This window comes from Magnolia sinica, chromosome 1 (assembly GCF_029962835.1).
Source record: "Magnolia sinica isolate HGM2019 chromosome 1, MsV1, whole genome shotgun sequence".
Classification (NCBI taxonomy): domain Eukaryota; kingdom Viridiplantae; phylum Streptophyta; class Magnoliopsida; order Magnoliales; family Magnoliaceae; genus Magnolia; species Magnolia sinica.
In genome coordinates this window covers 19,022,995-19,038,042 of record NC_080573.1, presented here as the reverse complement: position 1 = coordinate 19,038,042, position 15,048 = coordinate 19,022,995, and the positions used below count along the sequence as shown (strand labels likewise).

Here is a 15,048-nt window from a genome sequence, read left to right as displayed (position 1 = left end):
GGTCTACTTGAGAATTTAATTTGCTTCATTTTTGGGATATAGTCCTAAAGTTATCTTTTAACATGGATTAACGGAGTGGATAAAATAAATAAATAACAGTGGACCCCACACAGTTTACTCAGTACGCTAAGGGTACTGAGTTACTCAGTACGCAATCCGCTTCCCCTGCCACCAGCCAATGGCTGGTGGTCGGTGCTATTTGCTGGTGGTCGGTGCTATTTGGGCTCCACCATAATGTATGTGTTTCATCCATGCCGTCGGTATATTTTTCCAGATTATTTTATGGTATGAAAAAAAAATGAGATACATCCCAATCTCATGTGGATCACATTACATGAAACAGTGTTTGAATGAGTGTCGACCATTAAAAACCTTTCGGTGGCCATAAAAATTTTGGATCAAGCTGATCTTTGTTTTTTCCATTAATTTGGGCCTGTATGATCTAATCAGGATGTCAAATAAATAGTTCAGTGGGCCTTAGGATGATTTTAATGGTGAATATCCAATCAATATTGTTTTCCTGTGGTGTGGTCCACCTGAGATCTTTATCCCTCTCATTTTTAGCATCAAGCCCTAAAATGATACGTAAAAATGGATGAAACAAATACATCATGTTGGGGCCCACAGAGCACCGTCCACCAGCCACGGGGCTGGTGGCAGGGGAGTAGCCAATCCGTTTCCCAGTTTTGCTGGTGACGCCAACACGAGCCAATTAGGTGGTGTCAAAGCCTTATGAGCCCCACCCATGATATATGTGTTTTATCCGGGCCGTCTATTTATTTATCCAGCTAATTTTAACTTAGTTTTCAAAAAAATGAGGCAGATCCAAAATTTTAAGTGGACCAGAACACAGGAAGCAGTGGGAATTGAAAGCTTGGTGTTTTTTTTTTGGATCAAGCCCATATTGATATTTGTGTTTATCCTTTATCCAATCTTTGTGAACTTATGAACAGGTTAGATGAGAAATAAACATTACCGTGGACGCTGGGAAGGTTTCAACGGTTGAGATTATGTCCCCATTGTTTTCTGTGGTGTGGTCTAACTTTGGATATGTCTCATTTTTGGGTAATGGCCTAAAATGAGCTGGCAAAATGGATGAACGGCGTGGATAAATCACATACATTACTGAGGGGGCCACAGAGCTTTGGCACAAGCTAGCTAGCTGGTGTTGGTGTCAACAGCCAAACCACGTCCGTTCATCAGTGGGCCGCACGCCTTAGCACATCAGGTCACGCTACGTGTCACCCCGTGGTCACGTCGCGCCAACTAACTCTAGACATTTACGTTACTTTCAGTTATGAAATCTCTCTCTGTCTGCCAAACCCTTTTCTCTCCAGCATCATCCTCCCACCTCTCTCTCTCTCTCTCTCTCTCTCTCACGCTCTCTCTCTCCACGATTCTCCCCATCTCCGGCAACGTTAACCGCGTTTGTATCGGTAAAATACTCCATCTATCCATCTATCTATTTCATTTTCTTTATTTTCTTTATTATTATTTTTTTTAATCTGCATATCTGATTTCGACTTTTGACATTCCGTTAAGATAGGGAATCACATATTGCACAGAATTAGGGGCGTTGGTTTGATGATCCAGACCATTGATCAGATGGGCCTCACCTTGGATGTACCATGCCCTGAAAATTGCCCACTGGAAATTGATATGCCTGTTTTTCTGTTTCAATTTCTGTTGAAATGTGTGTCATTGGTATATTCTTCTATTAATGGTCTATGTAGGGTTAGCGATTGGAGGTTGAGGATTGTTCCATTGGGGAGATCTGTGGAGCATGTTACATCCATTGTGCGACCCGTCAAATCAATGGTCTGGATCTTTGAACTGTAGTACTCACCCGCTGCCCCACTACATGGATGGGGCTGTAGCCCAGGAATCACACTGGTGCCTCATCCAATGCTCTTAATCGTTTGAATGGTGTATCTGTATGTATACATGTGTTTGTGTGTTTTTTGTCCCCATCACAGACTGAAAATCAAACTAGTTTGATGATCTTAACTGTTTCAATGAAGAGTTTGTGCGTGTGTGCACTCATGTGCATATTCAGGCAGTTAGGAGCACAAGACCGGAGCAGGAATGAACCACAGCCTCTAGATTGCTCGAGCCCCTTCATTTTTGAACTAATAGACTCATTCTCATGACATCCATTCTTCCATCTCCATCAGTTGCAAGTCGATCAATATAAGAATGATCAGTCTAACACCACCTTTTATCTTCTCTTGTAGAAAAAGTAAAACATACTGACCCAACTGTATACTTGTTGTCCATAGAAATTTCATCAGTTTTATTACGTGAAGCTTGGGTATGTTAGACAGACTCACATACCTTGTATAGCTCATTTCCATAGGTAGAAGATTCTGATTTTATTATTTTCCTTGTATAGATGACTGTAATTTCTATATATTCAACCCCTTTGGGTTGTCTCGAATATAGAAAAGCTTTTAGCTCATCTCTATTTATATGATATCAAAGCTTCACTGATCCAAATCCGGCACCACCTGTTAGATCCGACCATCCCTGTGTCTGGCCCCCATCCTTGCTGCGTCCGGCTACCATCCCTGCTCGTCTGACTGCACCTACGTCGTCCGGCCACACCTTCTGTGTCGTCCGGCCACCCCTGTTGTATCGTCCGACCATCACTGCGTCGTATGGCCACCCCTATTGCTCGCTCCTCTGCTCCTCCAGCACCCCTGTGTCTCCAATTTGTTCTAGATCCAGCAACCCCTATTGCTGTTGCTCCAGATCTAGCTTTTCCCGATCCAGCAACCCCTGCTGCTGTTCCAGATTTAGCTTTTCCCGATCCAGTGCCAGATCTAGATTTTCTAGATTTTCCAGATCTAGAGCCCCTGTTGATGTTGCTATTCCACCAGATCTAGAAACTGCAACCCCTTGGGTATCTCCTGCTGTACGGTACATCTAAAACCTTCTTATGCTGCAACTCTTTGTGTGCTTTACATTACTTTCGATCAATCGACAAGGACTCATCATGTACAGAGGCCCCATGTTGTAGTTTTGATGGTACCAACTATTCTCTATGGACCATCTATTTTCAGAACTTCCTCAAGGGTTGTGGTTTGTGGGGACTACTTGATGGCTCTGTTACTATCCCCACTTCCACAGATGCCTACAAATTAGCTGATTGGGAAATGAACAGTGGATGAATTATTACCTGGATTCTCGATTCGGTCAATCGGTCCATTGCTGTTGGCCTCACACCTCATCGCACTGCTAAGGCAATGTGGGAGCATCTCCAGACAATTTATCACCAGAGTAATGCGGCCCGGTTATACCGTCTGGAATAGGATCTCGTTAACCTTATTTAGGGTGACGACAATATTCAATCATTTTACTCCAAAATTGTCACTATTTGGACAGAGATGGCTATGATGGATCCAACATTTCCTCATGACTTTAAGATATTCCAAACTATGCGCAAGAGTGCGCAAGTTCGACAATTTCTTATGAAGCTGCATCTGGAATTTGAGCATTGTCGGGCTGCTCTCTTGAACCGTAACCCTACTTCATTGAATTCGGTTATTAATGATTTATTGGCTGAGGAATAATGACTGAAAGTTCTATCTCTTCCTTCCTCAACTCTGGGATCATCTGATATGGTGCTTGCTGTGTCCACCACTACACCAACACGTGGTTCTACTTATTTGACTTGTCGCGGCTGTAACAAGGTGGGTCATGTTGTCACTCAATGCAAAGAAGGGTGCGCTTATTGTCGACGGACTGGTCATGGTATTCAGGACTGCCGTACGCGTGCCTATGCATCTTCTTTCGACCGTGGACGTGGTGGATGTGGTCGTGCGCTTTTTGCTACTGTTGCCACTATTTCTTCCGAGCCGTCTGTTAGTGATTTTGCATCTACTGTTTCTGCCGAAGGTCTTTCATCACCTTTGACTCCTGCAATGCTTCAGCAAATCGTTCAGGCCCTTTCTGTGGCCGGTATGTCAGGTATATCCCCATCTTCTACATGGTTCTTCGATTCGGGTGCTTCCAATCATATGACTGGTGCTGTATCTCATCTTCGTGACATTCGTCCGTACACCGGCAATTAGGCTATTTCTATTGCGAATGACACTAGACGTCCATTAGATCATTGACTTCTTTCCTTCTGCTCATTGCCAGTTCACCCTTCGTGATGTATTTCATGTCCCTAACCTCTTCTCCAATTTAATTTCAGTTGGTCAACTCACATCCAATACTGCTTAGTCATATTTCTTCCCAACTGTTGTTTTGTGCAGGATTTGGCAACGGGGAAGGTACTTGGGATGGGTAGGCGGCATGGTCGTCTGTATGTGATGGACTTTGATCCATCTGTCATTCTGGCTCATTGTTTCTTTTCTCCATCTTCATCAGATATTTGTTCGGCACATAAATTGTGGAAACTGTGGCACTTTCGCCTGGGTCATCCACATTTCGATTGGTTAATTCAGTTAGTTTCTTCTGGCATGTTAAGGAACGTTTCTCTTAATAAAAAAGATTTAGATTATTCTTGTTTATCTTGTTGTCTTTCAAAAAGTAAGTGTATTCCTTTTCTTCTAAGTACTACAAAATCATCTTCTATGTTTGAACTAGTACATGACGATGTCTGGGGTCCTTCACCAATTATGTCTCTATCTGGGTAACGATTCAATGTTATATTTATTGATGATTTCACACGTTACACCTGGATTTACTTTCTTCACTCGAAGTCACAGGTTTTTGAAAAATTCGAGATATTTCACTCTATGGTGGAGACTCAATTTCGGGTTCCAGTTCAAACTCTCCGCTCTGACGGGGGGGGGGGGTGAATATCTCTCAACAGATTTTCGTACATTTCTTCAGGGTCATGAGATTATTCATTAGACCCTTGTTCTGATACTCCACAATAGAACGGGGTGACTGAACGGAAAAATTGTCATATTGTTGAAACTGCCAACACCTTGATGACAACTATGAGTGTTCCTCGTTCTTTCTGGGTGGAAGCAATGTTACATTCTATCTACTTGATTAACCGGATGCCAATCAACGTTCTGAATAGTAAATCTCCATACTTTGTTCTCAACGGCTTACCTCCTGCATATTCCACATTTCGTGTTTTTGGTTATGTTTGTTATGTTCACCTGACTTCACGTGAGTGTAACAAATTATCTCCAAAATCGATCAAATGTATGTACTTGGAATTTGGAGAAACTCAGAAGGGTTTTTGATATTATGATCCAGTTTCTCGTCGTGTTCAGGTTTCACGACAATGTTTTTCTTGAACATATTGCCTTTCATTCATCTCTTCCTTATCCGCACGCCCCAAAATTTTTGGTCTAACCACCTTTCCTGATATTCCTTTTGCCTCAAGTACTTTCCCTTGTTCGTTGCAGGTTTACTCGCGTCGACCACGTACAGCTCCACCACCTATTACTCAACCCAAACCTACTGTACCTGTTGCAGATCCTGAACCTACCTCGATACGTCGTTCCGATTGTGCGCGTCGAGCGCCTGATCGCTTGATATGCTCTATATCTGCCATGAATGCTACTCCGGATACTGTTTTTATTCCTACTTCATACTCTCAGGCAACCACTCATGATTGTTGGAAGAAGGCTATGGTAGAAAAACTTGCGGCATTGGATGAAAATCATACGTGGGGCATTGTCACTCGACCCGCTGACCAACAGCTAATTGGTAGCAAATAGATTTATTCTGTCAAGCTCAAGTCTGATGGATCATTGGATCGATATAAGGCTCGACTTGTCGCCCAGGGATACAAACAGGAATACAAAATTGATTATGATGAGACATTCGCTCCCATGGCCAAGATGAAAAACTGTTCGTACTCTTCTGGCAATATCTTCCGTTCGCTTTTGGCCACTTGCTCAGATGGATGTGAAAAATGCTTTTCTTCATGGAGACCTCCAAGAAACCGTATATTTGAAACCTCCTCCTGGCTCTTTAATCCCTGACAATAAGGTATGTCGCCTAAAGAAAGCCCTGTATGACCTCAAATAGGCACCTCGGGCATGGTTCCAATGCTTTTACAATGTTGTTACAGGTGCTGGCTTTATTCAAAGTAGTCATGACCCATCCTTATTTTTGCGCACCACTGCTCGTGGAATTGTCAGTGTTCTCGTCTATGTTGATGACCTACTTCTGACTGGTAGCGATGCTACTGGCATCTCGACTTTAAAGGAAGTTGTGCAATCATCCTTCAATATGAAAGACCTCGGCCATCTCACCTACTTTCTTAGGCTTGAAATTTCACGTTCTAAACGTGGGATCCTGGTCAGCCAGCTTAAATATACCAAGGATCTTCTCGCCTTGGCATCATTGACGGATCAGAAGACAGTTCATACTCCCTTAGAACTTAACATTCAATATGGCTGTGATGATGGTGATCTACTTGCACAGCCCGACTTATACTGCCGTTTAGTTGGGAGTCTGGTTTACTTAACTATGACTCGCCCTGATATTGCCTACGCTACCCAAGTCGTCAGTTAGTTTGTTTCTGCTCCTCAGACTCTTCATATGACTGTGGTGTTGCGCACCCTATGGTACCTACGTGGAACTCTAATCGATCACTGTTCTTCTCCTTTACCGCGATTCTGGACCTTTGTGCTTATTCGGATGCTGATTGGGTCGGTTGTGCTCTCACACGAAGATCTACCACTGGCTACTGTGTTTTTCTCGGCACTTCTCTCATCTCTTGGAAGTGTAAGAAGTAAGCCACTGTCTCCAAATCGAGCATAGAAGCCGAGTATCGGGCAATGTCCGCTGCGTGTAGTGAGCTTGTCTGGTTACGTGAACTTCTTTCAGACTTGGGCATTCCTCTGCAGAATCCTACTCCACTCCATGTCGATAATCCAATTGCCATTCAGATTGCCTCTAACCCGATTTTTCATGAACGGATGAAGCATATTGAAGTTGACTGTTACTTTATCCGCGAGAAATTTCAGTCTGGGCCCATTTCTCTTCCACAGACTCACATACCTTGTATAGCTAGTATACCTTGTATAGTTCGTTTCCATAGGTAGAGGATTCTGATTTTATTATTTTCCTTGTATAGATGACTGTAATCTCTATATATTCAACCCCTTTGGGTTGTCTCAAATACAGAAAAGCTTTCAGCTCCTCTCTGTTTACAGGGTAAAGGAAGGGGGTTAATATCAAATAGGCAGACAATCTTGAACCTTTGCCAAGCAATCATGAGAACATAAGCCAAGCAAATAGCTGGGACAATGGTTTGATGATGATGATCAGGTCTTGCTTAAAGCCATGTGGTGCCTTCTCTACTTGTATGGTTAGTCCTGGTTGTGCTCGAAGTTTGGCAGTTAGGACATGAGGTGGTTTGTCCATCTCAATATGGTCAGAAGTTTTCGGCTTTCATTTCTACCGGGTTGTTGACTTGCTCTTGCTAACATGACAAGCTGTTGGCTATCACCTTTCTTGACTAAGTTGAAGAACATCTCATTCAAGCTGATCATATTGTTGGGTCTCGGTTTGTTTTTGGTTATGTGTGGTGTGTACGGGCATGCCATAACCGATTGTGCGGCTCTATTCAAACCGAACAACTTTGACCCCAAGCGCTAAGATAGGCAGATATGTTGAATGCGATCGTATATGACCGAAACCTGAGAAGATCGGTCGCCTATTCAACCACTTGCGCAAGATTGTCACAAGATGATCAAGCAATTGTCGGAGGGTTGGGTTCTTCATACGGGTTGCACTTTGCCTTCTGTACGAAGGGGCTTTTGGTATACCAAGCAATTAGAAACAATCACATAGAAAGTGGAATACTTACAATCGACCACAGTGCAAAACTGCAAGGAGCCTTTCTGAATGAAGAACTGTTTGTATTGAAATGGAAATAGTCCAACGTAAGAGCGTAGACTTGGTTTACAGCTAAAGATTACTGCTAAAGATTATCACTACTCATAAGATAGAGCTAAAATTATGATGAGGAAAGATAAAGTGATTGGTTTGTTTGGTTGGTATGAGACGATTTCTTCTGTTGATTTCCTTTCTATTTATAAGCTTCCCTACCACGCAAATGCTTTGCATCCGTTTCTGTTCTTTACTTCAACCATTATGGCAGCTGAATCGTTGCCATGTTAGTCTTCCAGATCATTCTGCCTCTTTATATTCTTCTAACCGTTCCTCTTTGCTCGGCCGCTTTCTGTCCCTTGAACTTCTTTGCTGCCCCTTGTCACCAGATGACATGTACTATCCAACTCAGCGCCAGCTGTGCTTCTTTAGAAAGTGCTCCAAATATATTCGAAGATCCTTCCGCATGCTATATCCTTTTTGTGCAACAACACATGTCATTCCCTGATTGACTATTCTAGGAATAGCCAGAAATAGGGTACAACACATATCATGTGGAACCTCTTGAACTTCACTCCATCTAGTGGAAGTACATGCCTCGTGCATGTTTACTTGCTGCATGCTTAAGTTACTTGTGAGCATCAACTGATACATTTTGTACCTAGTACTAGATGCTGTTTAGCTTATTAGAATGTTAGTTACATACATGTGCCGTTACATTCTTGCCTTCATGTTTCCCAAAGCTTCTTTCACTTAAGATATCCTAATCCTATGAATGTCTCTTTAGTCTCCGGCCTCATTCAAGTTTATGATTCCTTTTACCCTTAAGCTCTCAAAGTGGTCATCATCTAACACGTTTTGGAAAAAAAATTTAATGTTTTTTTTTTAAAGCAATTAAAGCATGTGTGTGTGTATTGTGTAATGGTGAGTTGACTCCCCCTGTATCTGACGGTACCGGCAATGACCAATACTTGGACAGATTGCATACTAAAACCATTTCTTTAATCCACAACATGGGCTTAGTAAAGCTCTTAAATATGTTAATTTGTTATTGGCATTGTTTTGAGACCTTGTTCCATTTATTGTATCTCCTGATTCTATTAAGATAAGATGCATATGCTATTTATGAAGCTATGAGATGGAAAGGTATTATTCTTGAGCTTTTATTAGAACCAATGGTACATTTGTCTTCAATAAGGATTTTATTTGAGACCTCATTTTTGCATTTGTCAACCATATTACTCAACTCCGAGTATAGTCATTGCTTTTATCATGTTTTTTGCATTTGTCAACCATATTACTCAACTCCGAGTATAGTCATTGCTTTTATCATGTATTGTGTGGACAAGAGGATGCTCCATAGCCATCATGTGAATTCCCAGTGGAAATACAATGGTCTAATTTGAAAGAGTTGTTACTTGTTACCATTTTTACTTTCTTGCATACTGCTTGGTTTAGTTAATACAGACTGAAAGTGCGTGAATGGTTTATGGCTATGCAGATTCTTATTTTCATATACTCAAGAGTTCCTCTAATTAACACCTGTATATATTCTAGATCCTCTACGGCCTGTCACATGCACAAGGTGACAAACATTGTAAGATCCAACCTCTCTAGCAGGTGGCTTCCACCATGAATGTGCCCTGCACTTGAATCAGGCAGTCAGAGGGCCACAATATATGAAATTGAGAGCTAAAAATGTCCATATTTTTGAGCTGATTTTTTTAATGCCACCTTGCTAAGTGGTCAGATGGGGTCCATGTGATGGGGTGTAGAGGGGCATGCACATGGCACTAGCAGCCTCTTTAAAATGTTGTGTCTCATGCGTACTCATTACTTTCAGGCCTCTTCAAAGCTCATACTGCACTGCACACTGGTTCTGGTCTTGTGATGCTAGATGGTGCAAGGAACATCAACTTCCTCCTAGGATGGCTGTAAGCTTCAAATTTTGGGATGATTGTGTGGATCCTGAAGACATGGAAGAATTGTGGATGGATCCTGAGGTGAGTAAGGAATGGATAGATGTTGGAGAAACCAAAGGACAGAAAGTTCACCTGTTACGAGATCCTGATGGACAGCCTTATCTGACACAAACTGAAATGAAGGTAAGAGAACGAAATTGAGTGTGTTTATTACACTTCGGGCTCCATTCTTAGAAACTCCAAATGGACATAATCATGTGATATTTGCAAGACATATTCCTTACTGATGGACATACTCAGAATTGGCATATAATGGATTCTCTGTTTTCTCAATAGTTTTTCCGCTCAAAAGAAGTTACCATGGAAACTAAACAAAAAGACAGAACATAGGCCCCAATCAACTAGTTGTTGCAGCCGTTCTTTTTTATTTTGTTACTGATGATTGGTCAGGCTAGCCAGCATTTGTTAGCATGGACACATTAGAGTGAACATTTAGATTTCCATCATTTGTTGTTGAAGATATTAAGTGACCCTGACAAGAATTAATTATGCTGAAACATCTGTAAGGAGCTCAATTTCATACCATTGTGCATTCTCTGACTAACAGCACACAGATATTTCAGCGTTCAAACTCAACATGTGACACACATTGGCAAGATATGGACCATTGATCAGGTGGGCCTTATCATGGAAAGTTAATAGCTACAAAATCACACCGGTCAGCAGCCCAAAAGTGGGCAGACAAGTGGTGGTGGTAGTAGTAGTAGTAGTAGTAATAAAGCTGAGTAATGATACAAATTCAATGGGAAAAAGTCTTCTGTATGCAGGGTAAGGATCATCAGAGTAATATTATTTTGAATTATTTATCATCTCTAAGGTCCAACTGATGAATAGTCCTGATCTTGCATAAGTTATTGACTTCTATGATTTTTTGCATTTTATATGCCGAACTTTATGTCAATTATGGAGACAATCTTTTCCCATTCCTTTTAGCTTCTTAAGGCCGCCTTTTAGTAAATTCAATAGAGACATTAAAGAACTATTTTTTTGGTGTCTTGGATGAGTCTATAGTTGCCTCCTTATTCTGACATTTTTCCTTTCTGTCCTTTCAGGCTGTGGCTGGTATTATTTGTCGGAGGCACTTTAAAGCACAAATTGATGTGGTACCTTCCTTAGTCATTGGCATTTTAGCTTATGCATTTCATTTGCAATTGCTCTTTCTGAAAATGCAAGTTTATCTTCCATCAATATAGTTCCCAAAGTATGTTAATTTTTTCTTGAAATGTTGTTTAAATCATAAAATACATAAGCATCGAGTAAGCATTCTACTTGAATTCTGACTATTTAAGGTGTCGTATTGCAAGATGCATGTCTGCTCAGGTTTGGTAGACTCAAATGTGAAATTAAATGTGAAACCCCAAATGTGAAATTAAATGGGTCCCCCCCCCCCCCCCCCGGAACAAATGTAATAAAAATAAAACAAGAACTTCGGAGGACCAAAACTTTAATTGTGTGATTCAGCCCTTCCATAGCGAATAAAGCTCCCCATAATCCATTCCGATGGTTGGCATCAACGACATGAGAAGCAAATGATTGTAGCATAAGAAGTCAAGTGCATTATTTATTTATTTACAAGATGAAACCAGGGAGAGAAGCATGAAAAGGAACTGAGATTCAGGTGATGAGTGGATTAGTGAGAAGAAAAATCCAATCCTCCCTAATGACACATCACATTTGGAAGATGATTGTTTGACTTATGAAGTTAGTGGCACTATGATGATTGTAGATAATCCCACTAAAAAAAGTCAATGCAACACTAGCCCCAAGCAATCGTTATTGGGTTCTAGTAAGAAAAATTGTAATGATACAGCCTGTAGCAGTAATGATTTTAAATTATTTTATTCTTTTTAGTTATCTTATTTTATTCTTACTTATTTCAGTTGGGTAAACTTCTGGGTCACTGCAGATTATAGATTCGAGAGAAGGGGCATAAGATGCAGGTGATGATGAGTATATGGTCTCTCGGATGCATTTGCCCATGAGATGGCAGATGAAGAAGATCTAGAGTTGTATATTTCTAAGTGTTGGGGAAGTTGATATTATGTTTTGAGAAGAATGATTTGAGATTGAGTACAAATTGACTTGGTTTTTTTTTTTTTTTTTTTTGAGAAAACTAAGGTCATTTAAATTTGAGAAGAGTACAGTACAAGACATGGCACTGCGAGCTATTAATTAAATTTCATGACTTGATCAATGTAACTGGATACCCTTTTTTTTTATGAAATGGATTAATGAGCCTTATATATTCCAAATTTTTTTTCTAACCTTCAGTTTTTATAATCATATTTAACTATTCCAAAATTTTGATGCACTAGAATGTTACTGTTCTACTGATATACTACACAAGCTTAGTTGCTTACACATGTTACTATAATGCATTAGATATCAAAGCATGGTATATGTTTTTGCTTGTATTATACATAATTTTCCCTTAATTTTCTCAACTTTTATTTTATATATTTTTCTTAATTGTCTATTTAATTACTTATTACTGAATTATTAAATAAATATGGACCACTGGTTGTCTAACTTTTGCGAAGCAATCATGAGAATTCTCATCTGGAATCTTTACGTCAAGCAAGATTTGCGAAGTCAATCACAAATAGTTGAGATAACGCTTAGGTGGTGGTGATGATGATGATGATGTTTTTAAAATAAAAAATTGAATTCAGGAAGCATGCCAAGAAGCTTATGCCTCTGCCTTGAGGCTTAAACCTAGCCTCCTAGGAGACCTAGGTGCCTCTCCTCACTCTTCCACCTTTTAAAACCGGCGAAAATATATTGCCATGATTGCGTATTAATTTGATTGCGTTGTTTCTTCTTGGTTGTCAGCATTGGTATTTCTTCAAGAAACTGCTTATTTGTGGCAACAAATTCATCGTTGCTGGAGGGGAAAAGTGAGACTTAGCTTTACCATACTAGGACATATAACACGAGCGTGCTGTGCAAACCTATTCCACTAAAATTTTTTTCGCATGCAGTTTGTGATTCTCAAATCAATGATAATACTGTCCTCTTATTGCGTGGAAGTCATTCTAGAGCACCGGGACCAGTTTCCTTATCTGTTGCAGTAAACTAAAAAATTAGACTGACGGGACAATAGTCCATGATCGAGCCCATTCATTGGATGTGTTCCACCATCAACCTATCTGCATATAGCATGAATCAGATACTCTTACCCATCCGACTGGCTGTCAATTTCTCCATCATCATTGACTGCTGGAATCTTGTCTATCATTCATTTTTAAGTGGCAGATCGCATTTGTAAGGTCATTTGATAAGTGAGTTCTTCTTTTACAGCAGTCATTGATAGTGAACCCACATGATGAAAGGTCAAGATCATGGACCATGGTGCCACAATTACATTTTGAGTGCAGCTCACCAGATAATCAAATTGGCACTCTACGGTCAGGGTAGATTTTCCATATTAAGTATTTATACCATTATTAAGCTTGCTAAATTTGTTGATCTTACCTTGTTATGCAGGACATGATTTGTGCTATTGCTGAAATTGGAAGTGGCAGACACCTCCTTGCTGAGCGCTATCATCGGAAAACCAAGGAGACTACTATTGGTCTCATGCAACTGCTGCCAGAAGCTGCAGAATGGCTGTTTAGGTATTAGTATTACATAGGTTTGCTAATCACGCTCTCCAAACCTACATAAAGGTGCACAATGCAATATGTGCCATGTGGGTAACATCCAAGCTGCTCATCCAGAAGGCTTTACCGTGTCGATGAAACCAGGTCGCTCCACAAATCAGGTGGTCCTCACAAGTACATGTGAATATGGACAGCTGAACATTTGTCTTTTACCTCCCATTGTTTTATACATGTGTGGCTCACCTAACTTGTGGGCTGGACTTGATCTTTTTGGCCAGGTCATTTGCATGGCAGGGCCCGCCAAATGGGCAGCTTGCTGTCTCATGCATGGCAGGTGCAACCAAGTGTTTGATTAGTGAACCTCAACGTACATGATTGTTATTGTGTTGGGGTACAATGTGAGAGCAAAGAGAATTTCTTGAATATATGGCTTCTCTATAATTCTCTTATGTTTCTAAATTACTGCCTGACATTCCTTGCAGGGAGATGGGTTATCGGATCTACGAGATAGAGGGAAACCCAACACTGCTATATAGGCCTTTCATAAGTGTGTATCTTGGTGCTGCTTATATAAAATATTTATCTGGTTTTGAAGGAAAGTATGTGGCCCATTATAATGCATTTCACTGAAGCAGTAGATAGCTTCTTTACTATTTTGTCTCGTGGTTTTCTTGCAGCAGCATGCAGTTTTTTCATATAGGACCTGAGGGGTCGGTGTTGGGCCTCAACAAATCCAGTCTATTGATCTGCTGAGACCCACCATGGATGGTGGATTCCCCAAGAACTTTCCAAGTTGAAAGATTCCAAGTCTTCCATCATTGGCCTAAATATTGATGATTAAGGAAAAAAATGCAGCAATCATCGACATCCCACGGGGATCAGGATAAAGCTGGCAGGTTGGCATCTCCCAATCAGGGAGATCTCTTGGGGATCTCATAACCATGGTGGGGTCCATCATATCTCTCTGGATCAACCAACCTGTGCCTGCATGTAAGAAATTTTGTGCTACTTTTGTTGAGGCCCTTCACCCTGTGATTTCTCTATCATGGATTAGTAGATCTGTCCAATCATGTTTGCTCAAGTGAAATGTTAACACCATTACTAATGTTTGCAGGGAAAGAAGTGAAGAGTTTGTAGTTAGATCTTATAATGGTGGGACAAAAAAGGCAACTCACAAGTCAACATTGGATTGTTGGCAACACTATCTTTCTGCCAAGGAGAGTCTGCCATCCAAGAGGTTGTTATTGCACCCCTGAATTTAGTTAGGAATTTGAAAATTTCCCTGGAGGTTCTGAAAATGTGTACTTAGGACAGTTGCAATTTTATCGATATGTAAATTAGGCAATCAGTAAAATAACTCAAATTCATGGAATGAGAGGCCAGAAAAGAAGATGATATTTTTTAATTGATGAATTGACCAGTTCTATTGCGAAAGAGGTATTGAGTTTAACAAGCAAATAAACAGCCCACTAGTAATCACATGTGGGTCCACAGGCACAATCGATGATTGGGCCTTTGTAATCAACAGGTACCTTTGGCTTTTTGGCCAATAATTGAGTGGTTGGGATTACCATCCATTTTGTTCATGTCGGTCATATGGTTAAGATTTTGCAATCAAAGTCATTCTTTATATGCATGGACAATAAAAAATG

The 15,048-nt window shown here is 40.6% G+C and overlaps 1 protein-coding gene across 3 annotated transcripts in view; it reads left to right on the top strand.

Moving 5' to 3' along the window:
- The first annotated feature begins 1,289 nt into the window (after positions 1-1,289).
- The window catches only part of LOC131242152 (uncharacterized), a 33,871-nt gene continuing 20,112 nt past the window's right edge, over positions 1,290-15,048 (top strand). For 2 of the 3 annotated variants that reach the window (XM_058240615.1, XM_058240600.1), the window contains exons 1-6: positions 1,290-1,436; positions 9,656-9,917; positions 10,847-10,897; positions 13,281-13,411; positions 13,879-13,995; positions 14,511-14,633. In XM_058240615.1, the coding sequence (XP_058096598.1) occupies positions 9,741-9,917; positions 10,847-10,897; positions 13,281-13,411; positions 13,879-13,995; positions 14,511-14,633 (599 nt within the window). In that variant the 5' untranslated portion in view covers positions 1,290-1,436; positions 9,656-9,740. The remainder of the gene's footprint in view (positions 1,437-9,655; positions 9,918-10,846; positions 10,898-13,280; positions 13,412-13,878; positions 13,996-14,510; positions 14,634-15,048) is intronic. The other variant, XM_058240606.1, reaches the window with a different exon arrangement.